The sequence below is a fragment of the Mastigoproctus giganteus genome, chromosome 4 (genome assembly GCF_048544385.1).
Source record: "Mastigoproctus giganteus isolate SK-2022 chromosome 4, ASM4854438v1, whole genome shotgun sequence".
NCBI classification, from domain to species: Eukaryota; Metazoa; Arthropoda; class Arachnida; order Uropygi; family Thelyphonidae; genus Mastigoproctus; species Mastigoproctus giganteus.
In genome coordinates, this window is record NC_143578.1 from 58,087,220 (window position 1) to 58,110,212 (window position 22,993).

Below are 22,993 nucleotides of genomic sequence, written 5' to 3' on the forward strand. Positions count from 1 at the left end.
TGACCAGCCCCCGAATTCCAGTCAATATCTGGGAAATTAAAATCCCCCATTATAAGACTCTCTGATTTTCTGGCCCACTCTATTGTGCAAAGATTGTGCAAGGCTTATGTGGTAGAATTTTTCTCAGTGTGGTCTGTGCTTCTTAACAAGAGAGATTGTTTCTACAGGGATGGGATACATTTAAATAGAAAGGGTGCAACAATATTTGCTGCTGCTATCAAGGCACTGTTAGGTGGCTTGGAAAACCGCAGGCACATGTGAAAGTGATTCTTGCACTGCTTCTATTGGAATGAGCAGCAGCCTGCAAAGCGAGCTGCTGGGGATTTCAAGGACTGCTGGGAATCATCATGGAACAAGTAAATACATGGGTTGGGTTAGGGTAACTAAGAGTAAGAATAGGTGATGTATACTTGCATGTACACCAATGCTGGGTATAGTAAATAAATTTGATGTGCTGGTGAAGAAATCAAAGGCAAATATTGTTGGGAAATCAGAGATTTGGTGTCACACAGAGATAAGGAATGCAGAAATGGAATTTGGGGAGTACAATGTGTACAGAAAGGATAGAAAGGGAGGGGGGGTCATGCTTTTAGTTAAGAAACATAAAATCTAAGGAAGTGCATCCAGTCGACATGGGTGGACATTGCAGTGTTGACTCAGCTTGGTGTGACATAAGCACTGGGAAAGCAAAGTTGAGAGTAGGAGTGTGTTATAGGCCTAATAACTCTGATGAGTACAACAAACAGCTGTACAGAGAAATAGAGTGGGCCAGTAAATCAGATTGTCTTATAATGGGAGATTTTAACTTCCTAAATATACATTGGAACTTGTGTTGGTCACTCACACACTAGCAAGACTTTTGTGGATATATTGGATGATTGTTTTCTACAGCAGCATATTCGAGAGGCAACCAGAGGGAGTAATACTCTTGATCTGATTATCAGCAGTGATTATTCATGCATTAAGAATCTGCAGATAAAGGAGCCACTAGGTGGCAGCGATTACAGTATACTAACGTTGGATTTACTCAAAGATGTAACTACAGGGCGACCATCAATAATCCGGCCACTAGTAATCCGGTTCCACCGTTAATTCGGACATAATTTTCTGCGAATGTAATTTCAAATTTCCCGGGTTGGCACACCAACCTGCCGCTCCTGTTTTGGTGGCGTTGGTTGCAGCATCGGCTGTTGGGACGAACTCGTAAACACTGGCAAGCCATTCCCACTTGTTTTTGTGCATTTATTATTATAACCTGCTCACATTTAGCCCCAGCCATGGTTCCAGTGCATAACGAAAGTGCCTCTCGTGGTGTAAAGTGCAAACACCATACATTGTCCATAACAGATAAAGTTGAACTTCTTAAAAAACTCGACAGCGGTGTGTCTGTGAGAAGTTTAACTCTGCTTAATTGTAAATTCCAGAAATTTCTCTCATTTCCTCTTATCTTAGTAATTTTATTTTAGCCATTCCTTTTTAGATTTTTTTTTTTTTTTTTTTTTTACAACACACTTATACAAACTTGCGGAAAAACACAACACAATATGATGGATAATACAGTGCACTAACGAACTTGTTTTCACAAAATCTCCAACAATATTGACAAACTTATTGCGATGTTTGAGAGTTTATTTTATCATAATTAGTTTTATTGCAGCTCTCACCATGAGTGCAATTAACTAATCACAAACAACCTTCATATGTATGCTGTAATAGCGTCACACATATGTGACCGACACGGCTTCTCAAGAAATAAAGTATGTGGCCACGTTGGCCACATATATGTGACATAAAAAAAAATACTTTTTTTTTTTTTTTTTTATATTTTAAGCGAAAAAACAACAACACTGACATCAAAATATTTATTTTAGAATTACTAAGCAAATTATTTCCTAAATATTTTTTGGCCCCTGGGGAATTTTTTTCTTAAACTAGCTTGGCAGTCAACATGTTAAAAGTGGTGGTTAGCTGTTGGGTAAAATGTATGTGCTAAAATAATCACTGGTGAACCGGCAGACTCACTAATCAGGCATCCCACAGGTCCCAACGCTGCAGGATTAGTGATGGTCGACCTGTACCATCAGGAGTAAAGGGAGGGGGTTTTGTAAAGATGACTTCAGTGGTCTCACACAGTTTTTAAATTCTATACAGTGGGACCAACTAATGATGTTACTAACAGCAAATTCTAAATGGGAAGCATTCAAGGAATTAATCTTGGAAGCTACTAGGCTTTTCATACCAGTTAAAAAATACTGTTCGAGGTTTAGGCCTAAATGGATGTCAGATGAACTGAGACTTGTGGCAGAGAAGAAAAATGCATGGGATGCATATCAATTATCAGGAGACACAGATGCCTATGGCAGATTTAAGATAGTCTGTAATTGAGTCACAAAAGAGAATAGGCAAGACAAGGCAGATTGTGAGAAATCGTTGGCAAAGGATGCAAAGAAAAACAGGAAAGACTTCTTTATTTATGTAATTGTTGATGATTCTGCTCGTGTAGCTGACAAATTGAATAAGTATTTTGCATCTACATTCACACATCAGAAATTCTGTAGGGAAATGGATGCCAGAAGCTTATCAAACTCTAACAAGACATCATAGCCATGATTATGAGGGCATCCTTGGACTCAGGGATGGTCCCCACGGACTGGAGATGTGCAAATGTATCCCAAATTCATAAAGGGGGTTCAAAAAGTGACACAAGTAATTACAGACTTGTTAGTTTAATTTCTGTTCCAGGGAATATAATGGAGTCACTGGTTAAAAAAGCACTGCGAGATCATCTACACAAGCCTGCAGTTGTAGTTCAGACACAGCATAGGTTAGTTAAGGGTAAATGTTGTCTGACTAATTTGATTGGGTACTATGTTGTGGTCACAAATGCAAAAAATAATTCTGATATCATATACTTGGATTTTAGGAAAGCTTTTGATACTGTTGCACATGGAAGACTGCTGTACAAGTTGGAGTAGTATGCCGTTAAGGGGAAGTTGCTACATTAGATAAAAGGATGGTTGAGTGGGAGAAGACAGAAAGTGCTAATCAATGGTTAGTGCTCTTCATGGACTAATGTTATTAGTGGATTGCCTAGGGGTTCATGTTGGGCTCGTTGTTTTCTGTATTTATCAATGATATAAGGCTTAATGTTCAACTTTGCAGACAATACGAAGGTTGGTAGGGTTGTTAATGATAGTAAGATGGTACACTACAGCAACAGGATCTAGAAAAGTTGAGCAGATGGGATGAGCGGTAGCAACTGAAGTTTAATAGTGACAAATGCAAAGAACTGCATATGGGTAGCAGTAACCCCAGAGTAACATACCAACTGTGCGGTACTACACTCAGAGTAGTGAGAATGAAAAAGACCTGGGGCTAATTTTGAAGTAAGATTTGAAGTTTTCTGAACAGTGCAGACTTTGGGGTCTTGTTAATATACAGTAATTTTGCTAGCAGGGATAAGGAGGCGATTAACCCTTTGTATAAGGCAAAGGTCAGGCCATACCTTGACTACTGCACACACGTGTTCAAGTACGGAGACCGCACCTAAAGAAAGACATCGAGCTTCTTGAAAGGGTGCAAAGACGGGTAACTCGCCTGGTGAGATCGGCAAAAGGGCATCCTTATGTCCTTATGAAGAAAGACTTCGAATATGTGGGTTGCAGAGTTTGGAAACTAGACACCTTAGAGGAGATTTGATTAAGGTGTTTAAGGCTGTGAGAGGCATCAGTAAAATGAATGAGGATGAAATTTTCAAGATTATAAATGATGCTAGAACTAGGGGACATAAATTCAAGTTACGGGGGGGAAATATTTAGATTGGACTGCAGGAAGTTTTATTTTAGCCAGTGAGCTATAAATTACTGGAATAAGTTGCCTACATGGGTAGTTGAGGCTGACAGTTTGGGGAAATTCAAAGGTCATCTGGATATAGTACCTTTGGGTCAGGGAAACGCATAGGATGATAGGTTTAAATTTCCTTTTCTTTTATTAATTATTATTATTTATTTTATTATTTTTTTTTATCATTGTTTATTCGTTTTTTTTTTTTTTTTTTTGTCTGGTGCAGCATAAGCCATAGGCTTTCTTGCACCATGGGGCCATTACTAATACTAATACTAATGCCCTGAGGCCTTATTTTAGGAAGGATGTAGAGCTGCTGGAACGAGTACAGAGAAGGGCAGCAAGATTGGTGAGGGGAATGAAGGGATCCTCTTATCAAGAAAGGCTTAAGTTCTGCATATTGCAGCATCTGGAGACTAGGCACTTGTGAGGTGATCTGATTGAGATGTATAAGGCCTTGAATGGTTTGAGCAAGCTCAATTTGAATATGCTTCCTCTTGCTCTGATTCCACACCTGAGGGGGCATAAATTCAAATTAAGGAAAGACAGTTGTAGAATAGACGTGTGAAAATTTGCCTTTAGTTAGCTGGTGGTTGATTGCTGGAACAACTTCCATTTTTCATTGTGGAAGTTGACAGCTTAAATAAATTCAAGGCTGAACTAGACAAACTTTTGGAGTGAATGGATGGGTGAAATCGGCAAGGTTTTTTTTTTTTTTTGCTGATGCTCTATAAGCTTGCTTTCTTGCATCATATGCCTCTGCTATTGCTAAAGTCCAAGATCAATCTCATTGTATGCATCATTACACCATTATGCTGAAACCACTGTTATTTGACACTGGGGTTCTTGTAGGGACAAAATTGTTTCTGTTTGCTGTGCATAGTCCTCTCAGAAAGTTCATTTAGATGCTAGAATTCTCATAAATCTTTGTTTATTCCTATATCCAGACAGTGACATTTATCAGAAAACCAAATATTTTGAAGAAAATTCTCATTTTTGTGCTTCATCACTTGGGTCTGTGAGCAGTGTAGTTTGCTCTGTTTTTTTTTTTTTTTTTTTAATGCCTAGACAAGTCAGATAGTTGTCTAGGCCCACGACATCTGCTGACCCAGGTTGCATGTAGCATTAATTTTATTAAATTTTGGCACAGTGCACAGGGTTCAAAATATTATGATATTTTGACTCTATGCACTGTGTCAACGCACTGTCACCGTGATGGAACTTAGTTACTAGCAATTGTACTATATGATTTTAGGCTAATCAAAAATAGCCCCAGATTCGTGTTTCAATAATCATTATTTTAAAACTAAAATACTTGTTGTGAATAATTTGGCTAAACTGTTTCAGAGAAGAAGTAAAGATTAATATCAAATTAATTACAAAAACCTTTCCCTCGGCTCCCTTCACTACTAGCTAAGGTGTTAGTAAGGTGGATGCAAGTAGAAACTCAATTTGATAATTTTTTACATGTATGACTATATCATCCATTAAAACAATTAAAATTATTGCACAAAAAAATTGGAGCCTAGAATTTAGAATACCCATGGCAAATATTTCAGCAAAAGTATTTCAGTGAAGAAGTAAGGATTAATATTAGTATTAGTAATGTCCATATGGGGCAAGGAAGCCTTAGGCTTATGCTGCACCAGCCAAAAAAAAAGAAAAAGAAAAAAGGGTAAATAATAATAATAAAAAAATTAAATGAAACAAATAATTAATAAATAATAAATATCAAAGTAATTACAAAAACATATCTCTTGGCTGCCTTTGCTGCTAGCTAAGTTGTCAGTGGGTTAGACTTGGCTAAAAATGCAATTTGATAATAACATGTATGACTATATTGCCCTTTTAAAAAAATTACAATTATTGCACAAAAGTTATCTAGATCTGAAACCTGCTACATAAAATTGTCAGTGAGCAAAAATACCAACTTGGTTGAAAGTCTGACCCTAAGATTTGATGATTGTGATGGAAAAAGCTAAGGAATTGTCTTCTCATAAAAAAAAAAAAAAAAATTGCAAGTTCACTGGGAGCTAAATGACTTCCCAAGATTTTAAAATTCTTCGTAAATTTTTATTTTATTTATTTTTTTCTCAGTTTTGCTACTAGATTAAGCCTATTACAAAAGGAATCAGGTCAAGGCTTGTTTAGACTTTGAGTTATTCAAGTTCAGAGAGCATTCTGGACAGGACATAAGCAAATTATTATAGAGACTTTTCACTATGGTTCCTCTGAAGAAGCCCATCTACAGATATTTTATCTAGAGTCTGTGCATGGATATTTTTAGATTAGCATTAGCAGTGGCAAATGATACAAGAAATCAGGCTTATACAGCATCAGCCAAAAAAAAAAGAAACAAAAAGACATTTCTTCTATTCATTCCCTCCAATAGTTTGTCTAGTTCTTCCTTGAATTTATTTAAGCTATCAACTTCCACAACGACAGATGGAAGTTTGTTCCAACAATAAACCACCCGCTGGCTAAAGGAAAACTTCTGCACATGTATTCTGCAACCATCCTTCTTCAATTTGAATTGGTGCCCCATCATGTGTATAATCTGAGCAAGAGGAAGAATCCCATCAGCATTGAGCTTTCTCAATCCATTCAAAGCCTTAGAGGCCTCAATCAGCTCTCCAGATGCAGCAATTTGCAGATTGGAAGCCTTTCTTGGTAAGAGCACTCCATTGTTCCCATACCAATTTTGTTGCCTCTCTCTGTACTTGTTCCAGCAGCTCCACATCCTTCCTAAAATGAAGTCTCCAGACTTGTATGCAGTATTCAAGATATGGCCTTATACAATGGGATAATCACCTCCTTACCCCTGCTAGCAAATTCTTGTATATCATTGACAAGACCCTATGAGCTGTTCTGGCAGCCTATCTGTGCTGCTCAGAAAACTTCACATCTCACTGTACAATTACCCCCAGATCTTTTTCATTCTCCACTACCCTGAATGTAGTTCTTCACAATTGGTATGTTACTCTGGGATTACTGCTACCCATATGCAGTACTTTGCATTTGTCACTGTTACACTTCAAGTGCCACCTCTTATCCCATCTGCCAACTTTGCCCTGTACTCACATCTCTTACTCTTAATATCATTAGTGCCATTGTGTACAAACAACATCACCTTTTATGCCCTTAAAAGACGATATCTTCTCTACAAAGTCATCTACCTTTGTCCCCTAGCAAGACTCCATTAACTATGGAGCCTTGCCTCCTTAATTTAAGAACTTTTGTTCTTAACTTAAGGAGGTTCTTAATTTAAAACTGAGAAAATTATACTCCACCAGCCTTGCACATTCTCTCCAAGGCTGAATTTATTGACAAGGCTTTAAATATATATTCCCTCCTATCATGTCTGGGCAGAATTGCAGACACTGTCAAATTCAATCTTAACTCATGACTTTTTGCCAACATTGCCCTGTATTTGTTAAGTAAATGCTCAGATCTCTTACTCTTAATATCATTAGTGCCATCATGTACAAACAATATCACCTTTTGTACCCCTAAAAGATGATATCTTCTCTACAAAGTCATCTACTTTCGTCCCCCTAGCAAGCAAAAATTCTTAACTATTGAGTCTTGACTCCTTAAGTTAAGAACTTTTGTTCTTAACTTAAGGAAGTAAGAAAAAACAAATTTAAACAACAGGGTCTTTCAAAAACTGAATTTTATGACATATATTTTGTTTACAATTTTTGAAACTAGAATAGGAAGATGGGATGGCAAGGCAAAAGTTGAAGGGATGTTACTGTAAAAAAAAAGGGTAAGGAACCCCTGCCCTACAACTTTGTCAAAAGCCACTCCTACAGACATGTCAGTAAAACTTCAACTCCTTTCCAAGCAGCCTGTGCACTGTGTCAACTCATGCCAGCTTGACAGAACTTAATTAACAGAACATTGGTACTGTGTGCTTTGATGGAGGCTCTTTTGAAACTCATTTTCATATGCTATCCTAATTACATAAGTGCTTGATTCATGAACATGTTCATTTCTGTATGAGAAAAAAGTGCTCATACAGAAATCAACTTGCTTTGCAATAAACACATTTCCACGGGTATTCACTGAAATTTCATACACTTTAACACAACAGTGTGTATTGAAATATTCAGTATATAGTTCCCTCCTATGCATTACACCTTCCTATTTAAAACAATGCCTTTTGAAACTTAGATTCCTGGAAAGTTTTGGGTACCTAATTAATTTTAATTATTATCACAATATCACTTATTACAGTGATATCGTGATAATACTCCTGGTTGACAGTAGCAGTCTAATTCCAGAAAGTATCAATAGTACCATAACAGTAGCAGCACTAGTTCCTGATTAATCAACATGTCCCCAAGGTCTTGTTTTGCCAATTAGTGAGAACCTTGCCTATTTATATTATAAATACATCAGGGATTGCAAGTAAAAAAAATATATTAAAAAAAAGCAACTACTAGTAATTGCTTAATAGTAATTTCATCAGCATACTGTAGTTATAATGACCTTTTTTTTTTTGCTCTCCCTGTACAATGAAAGGATGTCTTTGCCTGAAAAAATGACTGTCTTCTTTTTGATTGCTATCAATACAATTGTTTTCCTCCTAGTGGATTTAACTGTTATACATTGAGTATTTTTAATGTTTAATAGTGTGACTATTTGTGTTGTATTTTATTCAACTTTGCTCAATATTGTAGACCAATTTTTTTTAACAGAGATTGAGAAAAGAACAAAGAGGGATACTCTTTATGGAAAAAGAATTAAAAGTATCAGACAGATGTGATAAAGGTAATTCTTTGAAAAACAGTCCCTTGGGATATACGTGTAGGACAGAATGTACCATAATAGATTTGCATTTTTGTGTGTACCCATAGTGTAGCTGTAGTTAATAAATTATTTTTGGTGTGTCAATTGCAGTTAAATATTCTATTATAATATTTGTATGCATTTTTTATTAATTATTTTGTCAAGTCAAAGGTATAACTAACCAGGTTTTTAGCCAACTTATCATATGGTTCTATTTTGCCAATTAAGTGAAAAACTACTATATTTATATTATAATATAAATATATTATACTGCTCGCATTTTAAATATAAATAAAATATAACTCATATATACTTAAAGAATATGTTTAGTGTCAGAGAAAAATCTTTAAAATTTCTTTGAATTAATTTTGTTTTTTTTTTAAAAAGAAGCTGCTTTAATCATATCATCTTGGTACATTTTTAAATATTCACAGCTCAAAATGTAACCCTGAATCCCTAGTTTTTTGATAAGTTTAGCAAATGAGACAAGTTATTAACACTATATTCAAAATTAAATTAATTTGTTTATGGTAATTAATAAAATTTAGTATCGAGATCTAGCTTTGTAAAAAATCTTTTTCATAATGCTACTGAATTTTAGGAATGTTACAGAAAAGACACTAAACTCCACATTTAAGACAAGTTCTGAGCTAAAATTATTAATTTACTGGTTTGTTTGTTTGTTATTTGGTTTTTAGGAGCATTAGCAACTAAGGCCATATTGCTCCGGGATATGCGGTGGTCATTCTCTGACCTTTCCGCATCCTCCGTATTTAGTGGTGACGGGCTCAAACCCCGGTCTAATCAAGAAGCGTGTGCTACACACTGCTGCAACTTCCCACCTGGCTACGGAGGTGCCTTTAATTTACTGGGTTGTAGACTGTTTCCTACTCTTTAATTGGTTACAATTACTATGTAAGTGAAATTATCCCTTCTTATAGAGAAGGACTGTCCAATACTTCACTGCTACTTCACCACTAAATAGTCCTACTCTATTCCAGCAATGCTTCAACCCTAACTTTGGAGATTATAATCACATCTGTTAAGCAAACTGGCATGTTAGCATTAATACTGGAATATAATGCTAGAAAGCAAGCTTATACATCATTAGCCAAAAAAAAACTTTCCCACTTCTCCTATCCATTTGCTCCAAAGGTTTGTCCAATTCTTCCTGAATTTATTTAAGCTATCAATTTCCACAACAATAGATGGAAATTGTTCCAGCAATCAACCACCCGCAGGCTAAAGGCAAATTTCTGCAATTCTATTCTGCAACTGTCTTTCCTCAATTTGAATTTATCCCCCTCAATTGTGTAATCTGAGTAAGAGGAAGAATCCCATCAGCATTGAGCTTGCTCAAACCATTCAAGGCCTTATACAACTTAATCAGATCACCTCAGAAGTTCCTAGTCTCCAGATACCCACTGAAATTTGCAGAACTTAAGCTTTTCTTAGTAAAAGCACCCCTTTGTTCCCCTCACCAATCTCATTGCTCTTCTCTATACTTGTTACAGCAGCTCTACATCCTTCCTAAAATCAGGCCTCCAGACCTGATTTTAGGAAGGATGTAGTGGCCTGACCATTGTCTTATACAAAGGGATAATCACCTCCTTATCCCTGCCAATTCCTGTATATCGACAAGACCCCCCATGAACTGCTGTAGCAGCCTGTCTACACTGCTCAGAAAACTTCATATCTAACTGCACAATTACCTGCATGTCTTTTTCATTCTTCACTACCCTGAGTGTAGTATCATGCAGTTGGTACATTACTCTGGGGTTACTGCTACCCAATGTGCAGTACTTTGCATTTGTCAATGTTAAACTTCAGTTCCTACCTCTCAACCCATGTACCCAACTTTTCTAGATCCTGATACAGTAGTATACTGTCATTAACACTGCCAACCTTCATATCATCTGCGAACTTAGACATTAAGCATGATATACCCACATCAATATCATTGATAAATATAGAAAACAACAATGGGCCCAACACCAAATCCTAGGGGATTCCACTAATAACATTAGTCCACAAAGAGCAGTGTCCATTGATTACTACTCTCTGTCTTCTCCCACTCAACCACCCCTTTATAAATGGAGCAACTTGCCCTTAATGCCATACTGCTCCAATTTGTACAGCAATCTTTCATGTGCAACAGTATGAAAGCTTTCCTGAAATCCAAGTATATGATATCAAAATTATTTTTGACATCCAGTTCCTTTGTGACCATTTATAGTATCCAATCAAATTGGACAAACAAGGTTTCCCTTTAACAAATCCATGCTGTATCTGAAGTATAAATGCAGCCTTGTTTAGATGATCCTGCATTACTTCTTTTACCTGGCGCCTCCGTAGCCAGGTGGGCAGGAGCACCAGGGCGTAACACACGCTTCTTGATAAGACCAGGGTTCGAGCCCGTGCCCACCAAATACGGAGGATGTGGAAAAGTCAGGGAATGACCACCGCATATCCCCGGAGCAATATGGCCTTAGTTGCTAATGCTCCTAAAAACCAAATAACAACAACAACAACTTCTTTTACCAATGACTCCATTATTTTCCCTGGGACAGAAGTTAAACTAATGGTTGGTAATTACTCATGTCACCATATGATCCCCCTTTTGTGAATTTGGGATACATTTGCAAATCTCCAGTCTGTGGGGACCTCCTCTGAATCCAAGGATGCTCTCATAAGTATGGATTTGATTACTTCCTTTCCTGCCTCCCTTAATATAACTGGATAGATCCCATCCACCCCAAGTGCCTTTCTTATGTTTAACTTCAATAATTTCTTTTCCACTTTGCTCTCAGTTATTACAAATATGCTGGTGCCTCCGTAGCCGGGTGGGCAGGAGCAGCAGTGCGTAACACGTGCTTCTTGATTAGACCGGGGTTCGATCCCATGACCACCAAATACTGAGGATGCGGAAAGGTCAGGGAATGACCACCACATATTCCCGGAGCAATATGGCCTTAGTTGCTAATGCTCCTAAAAACCTAATAACAAACAATAACAACAACAAATATGCTGAAACTGAGTCACCTTATGTCCAAAATTAGAATGCTATCTATCTAATTTTGGATATCAGGAACATTATGAGACTCAGTGCATAGATTTAAGTGTTCTTGTCTTAGTATTTTGTAGTATTTCTAGAATGCATCATACATTCTGATGTCTTTTTCACAATATTTGATACTCTTGATATATACAGCAAAATTAAGAAATAGAGAAAAACAGAAGACTAAAGAAATATCCTTAAGATTCAAACATTCTGGTGAGTTATATTTAGAATTGTCTCCTTGCCAATAGACAGTTAAATGCCTCTCTTCCAAGGAAACAGTGATGCATTTTAGAGCTTTAGGAAGTAACCATAAACGTTGATATTGCTTAGAAGACTTGATTATATGAAATTCCTTCATAAGAATGTGGTAGAATCTATTTCATCCATTCAAATTTCATTTTTATTAATTCAGATTCAAGAGCCAGTAAAATGCCAAAGTTGCAAACTTACTGACTTCCATAAAGAAAGAAATTGGATGAAATACTATTTTTTTAAAGAGTTTATAATGTGATATCAGTACATCTCAAATGAGAAATGAGTGCTGGCACTATGGCAATACCAAGGTAAATTGTTGTAATAACATTGCAGTTTTGAGAAGAGAACTTTTTTATCCTTTTCAAACACACGATTTCTAATTAAAACAAACAGATATTAAGTCCTGTTTAATAGTTAAAATGAAACTGTTGTGCTCCAGTTATTCCATAGCCATTTCAGTTCAGTCACTGAAACATGGAAAAATAAAATAATCCCTGGAAAGAATGATCATTTTTAATTTATTCTGTAATAGGAATTTCTAATGCATATTTATTTTTCAGATAGTTAAAAGCTGATGTTTTTATTTATTTAGAACATTAGAATCTCTCTATGAAGAGCTTGTTCAACAAGGCATTATCAAGCAATATCCAAAAATTCGCTTGTCAGAATTCCTAGGGGAATGCAACCCTGTTGGATCATTTTTACTTCAGAAGCAGCAAGAACCACAACCATGTTTGGGAGATATTAGACGTATTGTTTTAGAATATTGTATTCAGCCCTTAGGTGAGCATAAAAATAAAATATCTTCATTCTGTTTTATTCAAAACATAAACAACAGCAAAAAAAAAATTTAATACAGATTTTGATTGCAGTCCATTTTTTCATAGCACCCTCAGTTTTTGAAAGATATTTCATTTTTTACTTAACATATGCTTAGATTTTGACCTATTTGTTGTTAGTAGTTGGACTGCTGATCAAGAACTTCTGGAGTTTTCGAGATCTTGTTACAGTGATCATTTTCTAGCAGTCTCTAACTTATTCTACCCCACTTGCTCCCTGACAGACTGATATATAAAACAAACCTTCCAGACAGATCAATCAAGCAGAGTTACAAGTATATTATATTATTATAAGTATGGTATGGTATAAATTATGAGTTAATATTGTTACATATTAGTAAACTTATGCTCTTTTTTATATTTTGATGTTTTAATTGCAGTTGAATATGCTTTTAAAATGCTACATCAATATGTTAATTCACCAGATAGCTTTTTTTATGTGTGGTGATTATACAACTAAATCTCACAGACAGTCTATAATTCCCCTGTTAAAGAAAGAACATGAAATTTATCTTGGCTGCAAATTAAGTGGTCAAGACAAGAAATGCTTGTCTTATATGCTGCTCTAATTGTGCCTTGCATATTGGAGGCTGGTTAAAAAAACAAATGTAATGTAACACTGCCACATGCAGGTAGCAAACCAGTCATATCAATGACCTGTTCTTGCATAAGTAAATTGAAGTACAGAAAGGGATAAAATGGAAGAAAAATTAAATATCCCAATATTTAATTGGAATATATAATTTTTACAGCAACAAACTATCTGTTCTTCCAGAAATCTGACCTTTAGAAATCACAGATGAAACAATGGGAACACTCCATACGAGCCCTGAATCAGAATACAAATACTCAGACCCAACCAAGCCTCATCTTATAACTCAAAGTGAATTAAATAACCTTGTGTATGATTTCAATCTGTCTATGGCATGGGAAAAATTTTTGGGATCTTTTATAAACATTAAAAAAAAGAGCTTTCTTCATATTTTGCTCTGGAAGATTCACTTTACTACTTTAATGATGTTATTGATGCCCCTAGAAGAGAACAAGGTAGGCTTTCATTTCATCAGTTCTTCAAAGTAAGGCTGTGCTATTCCTCGGTAAATATAAGTAGCAGCACATCCACAGAAATATTTCAAGGTTGTCAGGATCCTTTTAGGTCTAAAATCTAGCTTTATAAAAATGTTGTTTTTGATAGTGGGATAGTTGAGCAATGGGCCCAACACCAATGGGCCCATTGGATTTCAATATTAAAAACTAAAGTTTCCATGCATTAGTGATGACACAAACAAAGGTGTGTTCACTGGTGTGCAGATCAGAAAAGATCTGCATACCAGTGAACAGACAGGACAGGAGAGGTAGGGAAGCTAAGGAGATAAGCTTGCTCTTAGTTAAGAAAATATTAAATCCAAGGCAGTGCATCCAATTGACTTGGGTGATAAGTGCAATGTTGAATCAGTTTGGTATGATATAAGCACTGAGAAAACAAAATTAAGAGTAAGAGTGTGTTATAGGCCTAATGACTGTGATGAGTATACCAAACAGCTATAGAGGGAAATAAAGTAAGCCAGCAATCAGAATGTCTCATAATGGGGGATTTTAACTTTCCAGATGTGGATTGGAATTTGTGGGTTGGTCACTCACACACTAGCATGACTTTTGTGGATTTCTTGAATGACTGTTTTCTACAGCAGCATGTTAGAGAAACAACAAGAGGAAGCAATACTTTGGATCTGGTTATCAGCAGTGATTCTTCATACATTAAGAATCTGCTGGTAAATGACTCACTGGGTGACAGCGATCACAGTGTATTAATGTGAAATTTAATTAAAGACATAACTATTATACAAGAGTAAAGGGAAAGACTTTTGCTTTCGTAAGGGTGATTACAGAGGTTGCAGACAATTTTTAAATTGTATGCAATAGGACCAACAGCAAATTTTAAAGGGGAGGTATTCAGGGAAGTGATCAAAGAAGTTACTAGGTATTTCATACCAACAAAGAAATACTCTTCAAGGCTTATACCTAAATGGATGTCAGGTGAACTATCGAGACACTTGGCAGAGAAGAAAAGTGCATTGGGATGCATATAAATTATCAGGTAATACAAAAGCCTATGGTAAATATAAATTAGTCTGTAATCAAGTCACAAAGGAGATTAGGCAAACTAAAGCAGATTATAAGAAGTTTCAGGAAAAGAATACAAAGGGAAACAGCAAAGAGCTCTATGCTTATATTAACAGTAGCAGGAAGGGGTTGGATCACATCGGGCCACTTTACGTCTATGGGTTAACTGTTGATGACCCTGCTCAGGTTGTGGACAAATTGAATAGGTATTTTGCATCTACATTCACACAAGGAATTTTTTATGGGGGAGTGTAAAAGGTTTATCAAATTCCAACGGGGAGCTAAATGACTTTGTGATAACTGAAAGGAAAGTGGAAAAGAAATTGTTGAAGCTGAACATAAAAAAGGCACCTGGGTTGAATGGAACGTATTCATTTATATTATGGTAGGCAGCAAAGAAGGTAAGAAAATCCTTAGCCGTAATTATGACAGCATCCTTGGATTCAGGGGAGATCCCTATACAGTGGAAAAATTTGAATATATCCCCAATTCATAAAGGAGGATCAAAAGGGTGACATGTAATTACAGACCTGTTAGCTTAATGTATGGTTCCAGGGAATATAATGGAATCACTGGTTAAAGAAGTAATGTGGGACCATTTCGACAAGCATGCAATTATACTACAATCACAGCATGGATTTATCAAGGGGCAGAATTGTCTAACCAATCTGATAGGTTATTATGATTCAATGACCAAGGAACTGAATGCAAAAAATAATTTTGACATCGTGTACTTGGATTTTGGGAAGGCTTTTGATACTGTTGCATATAAACAACTGCTGTACAAACTAGAGCACTGTAGCATTAAGGGTGAGTTCCTGCTATGGATAAAGGGATGGTTAAGTGGAAGAAGGCGGAGAGTAGTTATCAGTGGGCACTGCTCTTCATGAACTAATGTTATTAGTGGAGTTTCCCAGGGTTCAGTGCTTGGTCCATTGTTCTTTTCAGTATTTATCAATGATATTGATGAAAAGTATATCAGGCTTAATGTTTAAGTTTGCAGTGATACAAAGGGTGGTTAACGACAGTCATCACGGTGAGCTACTGCAACAAGATCTAGGAAAATTGGGTTGATGGGCTGAGAAATGGCAGTTAAAGTTTAACATTGACAAATGCAAGGTGCTGCACATGATTAGCAGTAACCCCAGAGTAACTTATAAACTGTGTGGTACTATACTCAGTGTAGTGGAGAATGAAAAAGATCTGGGATAATTGTGCAGAAACACGTGAAATTCTCTGAGCAGTGCAAACTTGATGCCAGGACAGCTCATGGTGTTTTTGTCATTGATATACAGAAACTTTGCTAGCAGGGATAAGGAGGTGACTATCACTTTGTATAAGGCCATCGTTAGGCCTCTCCATAGGAAGGATGTAGATCTGCTGGAATGGGTGCAGAGAATGACAACAAGATTGGTGACAGAAACAAAGGGATGCTCTTACCTAGAAAGTTCTGAAAATTGCAGCATCTCGAGACGAGGCACCTGTGGAGAAATCTGATTGAGGTGTTTAAAGCCTTGAATGGATTGAGTAAGTTGAATGTTAATGGTATTCTGCCACTTGCTGAAATGACAACACACACACACACATGAGTAGGGAGCATAGATTCAAGTTGAGGAGGGATGGTTGCAGGATAAATGGGTAGTTTGTTTGTTGTTTGGTTTTTAGGAGCATTAGCAACCAGGGCCATATTGCTCCAGGATATGTGGTGGTCATTCCCTGACCTTTCCGCATCCTTCGTATTTGGTGGTGACGGGCTCGAACCCCGGTGTAATCAAGAAGCATGTGTTACGCACTGCTGCTCCTTCCCACCTGGCTACGGAGGCACCGCAATAAATAAATAAATAAATGGGCGGAAGTGTGCCTTCAGCCAACAGGTGGTTTATTGTTGGAACAGTCTTCCATCTGTTGTTGTGAAAGTGAATGGTTCAATAAATTCAAAGGAGAACTAGACAAAAACCAGAAGAGCTTGACTTGCAACTAATACTAATGCTAATATTGTACCCTTGTGAGTACCTCTTTGACCTTTTCCACACTTGGTGGAAAAGGTCAAAGTGCACATCTCATCAATGATATAAAGAGACTTTACTGACTTTTTTCGCAGTGTTTTTGAGTTAGTCTCAGGCAAGGGTCGCATGATTTTTAGCTTCTGGATACTCAAGTTTTTCTGTTTCAGCAAACAGAAAATTTTCTGTTTCAGCAAACAGAAAATGAACCAAAGAATACACACAATTACAGACACAATATACTGATACTTCGTTGCCCTGGTTGTTTTGGTGCTTTACACACGTAATGGTGTATAATTATATTTTTTTCTCTTCTTATGGTTTCTGTTTTAAATAAAAGTATATAATGTAGACAAAATATTATTCTTATTATTATATAAAGCTTAAGTTAAAGTTACAAGACATGTACCAAGAAAATGGAAATTCTGATATTTTTGGCTTTGGCAGCTCTGCTTAATACAACCCTCATTATTACAAAACTTGAAAATTTAGGTCTGTTGAACGTTGTATTAAAAGATTTTACTCTACATTATGATTTTACATTATGATTTCTATCCATTCTCACTAATCTCAGGACTAAGTTCACTGATATTTATAACCTTCAATGAATGAAAGGCACATCGAAAATCAAAATGAATAATTGACAGGTGAGTCATATCATACTGGCTAGTAACCACTTATTGGAAAAGATATACAGGTAACCCTCACATAACACAGTAGTTAGGTTCCTATAAAATCTCACGTAGTGTGAAACTGTGTTATACGGGACTAAGAACTAGTACAAAAAGGGGGGTTACATTCCAGAAGCTAACAAAAATACACCTTTTTTTATAACTATCAGAAACTTAATTTTTATTAAAAATAGTAATAAGTGAACAAACGTCTTACAAACTGTGATATATATATATATATATATGTCAGATTATGTACGTTCATTTAATTTTCTTCTTCTTCATTGCTGCTAAGCACAATCAAATGAGAACGTTTTCTCAGTTGCAGAATATCTTCACCTTCTGAACTTTCTTCTGCAACATCTAGATTTTGTGTATCTTTTTCTCTCTTTTAAAAAATCAGTAATCTGGGTTTGCTTTTGCTCGATAGATCTTTGCCAATTTCTTGGAATGGAGTTAAGCATTTTTGAAGCTCCCTTTTGAACTTGTGCTCCTTTTAGTCAAAGGATCTGCATTCAGAAAATAAGATTCTAATTGCTCTGCTAAGTTTATGCCTCCTCGTATGCTTTTTAGTGTAAAATTTGGAATTTCTGAATTTTCATCTGCGCTATCATCCTCTGAATTGATTTGGTTTACCTACGACACCATTTCCACCAAATCCACTTTGCCAGCCTCCTTTTCTACCAGTAATTCTTGAATGTCTTCAGTAGTCATATCATCAAAATCTCCTCTCCTACCGACTTTGTAAGTTCTACTATCGCAGTGATTCTGTTTTCTGCCAATTCGACCTTATTTCCTGAATGAACAGACTCTGGCCATACATTTTTCCAACATGCATGTGTTGACGGTTTACCTCTTTGAGCGATAAAGCTATAATTCCGATATAGTCCACAACTGAAAAATGTTTCCATGCCTCCATCACTTCAATAGATTCGGAATCAAATTTTTCCAGAATCTATCGTAATGATTTTCTGATGTAATGAATTTTAAAGGTAGATATAATGCCTTGATCTAATGTCTGAATTAAAGAAGTTGTATTAGTTGGTAGGAACATTACTTCAACATTTTGGATAGCCTGACACATTATCCAATAGTAATGAAACTTTGAAATCTAGATTTTTTCCGCTTTAAATAGTTTTCCACAGCTGGCACAAAACAATTTAGAAGCCATTCTTTAAATAAATCTGCAGTTACCCAAATTATGCCAAATATCCTTAGACATAATTTAGGGCTGGAATTTAATTCACAACAAAGAAATTATTCCAATACAGTTCTTAAGAACAAAGTTTAGTAATACATACCTGGAAAATTTATGAATGATCAACTGAAAACCAAAATAACCTTACAAAAAGCTTAAAAGACACAAACTGCACACTTTGAAATCACAATTTTTAATGATCTCATACAAGCACAAGTTCAATAGCAGAGAACCTAACATGGGGATTTCCCAACAAAATAAAATACAGGGATTTCCCAATAATTTTTTTTTTTTTTTGCATAACGACTAGCGAGTCAACAGCGCAGATTGACAAAAAGAATGGAAATGTTGAAAAATTACTTCCAACATAATAGCAGGGTTTCCCCGCACAAAAGCTCAAAAATACCATGTTATGCGAGGTTTACCACAGTTCTCTAACTGTGTTAGAGCAAAACAGTGTTATATATGTATCGTGTTGTGGGAGGATTGCCGCAATTTATCAGTCGTATTAGAGTGAAACCATGTTGAAGAAGTACTGTGTTATATGAGGGTCACCTGTATTTTAAATGAATTCAGCAAATTTCCATACAACACTAAAATGATAAAACAGGTATTTGGTTAGATACAGGAGATAAAAAAAAAATAAAATAAAAACTGTTTCACAAACAAATAAAATACAGTGCAACAATGCACTGATCTTTCATTTTGCACTTACTATAAACTAAACAATGCTCATGCTTAACCAATAACTTCAGATGGATTTTATATATAGAGAGAGAGATAATAATATTTAAAATTTTTTTTAAAACTATTATACCTCTCAACTGCAAAGAAGAAAAATGATTAAAAACAATTTGTTCTAATCAAATCAGTGACATGGTAAAATGAAAATGAGAGTAGGGCTGTGTTATAGGCCTAATGACTGTGATAAGTATAATGAACACTATGCAGAGAAATAAAGTGGGCCATATATAGAATTTAGGACTAAAAACTACAGCCTGTAAGAAGTCTGTCATATAAGTAAGTGCAATAGCATCATTACATAATATCTCATATTGTATATTCCTTCACAATGAGTTACCACCACCCAGAGAGCCCTGAAATGGCCATCTTGATGGCATTATCCACTGCAAATAAGTAACAATAGTCAATCTTGTTACCAACTTCACCAGGGAAGTGTTACTTATTCAAGGTATAATGAGCAATTCACATTGTGAGACATTAGGTAATGATGCTACTGCACAACTTTGGTTGGTTTACTGTGTATAGAAATGATGCTATTGCACTAACCTTGACAGTAGACTCTTCTCATAGTCTGAGGCTTTTTAGTCCTAAAGCCTATAGTAATCAAATTATATCCCACTTGGCACCTCTCATATTGCGAAATAAATTCACAACTGGATTGTCAGGTGTTATACCATTGGAGTAACCTACCTACTCACCGATGAGGGACCAAATAGCTTTGAAAGCTGTCTTTGTGGTAGTACTCACTGAGAATATCTTAACAATAGTCTTCTCTACTGAGGAAGTGTTACTTATTTGCAGTACAATGAGATAGGCAACTCTTGAAAGAATTAACAATTTGAAATGTTATGTAATGAGCCGCTGCACAACTTTTGTTGGTTTACTGTATATAGAAATAATGCTATTGTACTAACTTATGTGATAATATGACTCTACAGTAAATAAATTAATCAATTAATTTTAATAGTCATCCTGTGTAGTGTGATGTGTAAGCAACTTACACGTTCACATTGACCAAAAAGGGAATAAAATACTTGTAACCATGAAGTGTAATTCTTTGATATATCTCTTATCCACAAAATAAATAAATCTGCTTAAGCAGATTTATTTATTTCTTGAATAAGAAATTCAAGCTAAATAGCTAGATTCAAGCTAGATAAGAGGTTCAAGCTAAAGCAGGTTTCTTTATTTCATGGATAAGGTGAAATTTATTTCATCTTATCCATGAAATAAACCTGCTTTGGCTTGAATGTGAACTTTTACTACTATTCATTTGAGAATCATTGTAGAATAAATAACAATTAGAAAATGCCATATTTCTCTTTTGAAATACTGTTTTATGACTTTAATCTCTCTCTCTCTCTTCCCCCTTTCTTAGATTTTCACCATTGTTTTTTTTTGTTTGTTTTTTAAGGTTCAGCAGGAGTACATGAAAAGGGAGCCTGTGTAAAATCTATATTATTTGTAGGTCCAGCAGGAACAGGAAAGAAGATGTTAGTATATGCTATTTGTTCAGAAACTGGTGCGACCTTATTTGATCTTTCTGCTGATAATATTGTAGGAAAATATGCAGGGAAACCAGGCTTGAATATGCTACTTCATCTGGTAAAAAAAGTTGGCCGTCAAGTCCAACCATCTGTAATATTTCTTCATAATGCAGAAAAAACATTTCTAAAAAAAGTGCCAAAGACTGATCAGGTTTTTTTTTTTTTACTTGAATCTAAAGTTTTGATATGTTTATTTAAATTTTTAATGATATGTTTATTTTTAATTAAACTACTTACTACAGTCTATCATTTATTATATATATTTTTGAATTAATGGAATTTCTGATGTAAATTAGCATTAGCATTAGCATTAGTAGAGGCATATGATGCAAGAAAGCAAGCTTATTCAGCATCAGCCAAAAAAAAAAAAAAAAAAAACCCTCTCCCATTTCACCCCTCCGTTCGTTCGAAATACCTGTCCAGTTGAGCTTTAAATTTGTTTAGGCTATCAACTTCAACAACAAGTGATGGAAGTCGGTTCCACCAACCAACCATCCGCTGGCCAAAGGCAAATTTCCGCACATCTATCCGACATCCGTCCTTCCTCAATTTGAATTTATGCCCTCTGAGGTGATTATTCTGAGAAAGATGAAGAATCCCATTAGCATTGAGCATGCTCAAACCATTCAAAGCCTTATACACCTCTATCAGATCACCTCGCCGGTGCCTAGTCTCCAGACTCTGTAATTTGCAAAACTTAAGCCTTTCTTCGTAAGAGCAACCCTTTGTTCCATTTACTAATCTTGTTGCCCTTCTCTGTACCCGTTCCAGCAGCTCTACATCCTTCTTGAAATGAGGCCTCCAGACCTGTATACAGTACTCAAGATGTGGCCTAACCATTGCCTTATACAAGGGAATAATCACCTCCTTATCACTGCTAGAAAAATTCCTGTATATCATTGACAAGACACCATGAGCTACTCTTGCAGCTCGTCTGCACTGCTCAGAGAACTTCATATCTGCCTGCACAATTACCCCCAGGTCCTTTTCATTCTCCACCACTGTCAGTGTAGTACCGCAGAGTTGATACATTGCTCTGGGGTTACTGTTTCCCATATGTAGTACTTTACATTTGTCAATGTTAAACTTTATTTGCCACCTCTCAGCCCATCTGTTCAACCTTTCCAGATCCTGTTGCAGCAGCATAGCGTCAGTAGTGTCCTTAACGACCCTGCCAACCTTTGTATCATCTGCAAACTTGGACATTAAGCTTGATATACCATCATCAATATCATTTATAAATACAGAAAACAAAAATGGACCCAACACGGAGCCCTGAGGGACTCCACTAATAACATTAGTCCACGATGAGCAGTGTCCATTGATTACCACTCTTGTCTTCTGCCACTCAACCATCCCCTTATCCATAGCAGCAATTTGCCTCCAATGCCACACTGCTGCAATTTGTGCAGCAGTCTTCTATGTGCAACAGTATCAAAAGCCTTTCTAAGATCCAAATATATAATATCAAAGTTATTCCCTGCATCCAGTTCTTTTGTGACTACATCATAGTATCCAATCAAATTGGTCAGGCAAGACCTGCCCTTAACAAAACCATGCTGCATCTGAGCTATAACTGAATTCTTGTCTAGATGATCCTGCAGTGCTTCTTTAACCAGTGCCTCCATTAATTTACCTGGAACAGAAGTTAAACTAACAGGTCTATAATTACTTGTGTCAGCCTTTGATCCTCCTTTGTGAATTGGGGTTACATTTGCACATCTCCAGTCTATGGGTACCTCCCCTGAGTCCAAAGAAGCTCTCATAATTATGGCTAGGGGTTTGCATACTTCCTTTGCTGCCTCCTTTAATATAACCGGATAGATCCCATCCACCCCAGGTGCCTTTTTTATGTTTATCCTCAACAATCTCTCCTCCACTTTCCTCTCAGTTATTACAAAATCATCCAGCTCA

General features: G+C 36.2%; 1 protein-coding gene across 1 annotated transcript in view; it reads left to right on the forward strand.

Moving 5' to 3' along the window:
• LOC150086753 (dynein regulatory complex subunit 11-like) overlaps positions 1-22,993 on the forward strand; it is a 283,392-nt gene that overhangs the window by 207,473 nt on the left and 52,926 nt on the right. Inside the window, exons 13-14 of the mRNA XM_090372244.1 lie at positions 12,546-12,736; positions 20,947-21,230. Coding sequence (XP_090228370.1) covers positions 12,546-12,736; positions 20,947-21,230 — 475 coding nt within the window. The remainder of the gene's footprint in view (positions 1-12,545; positions 12,737-20,946; positions 21,231-22,993) is intronic.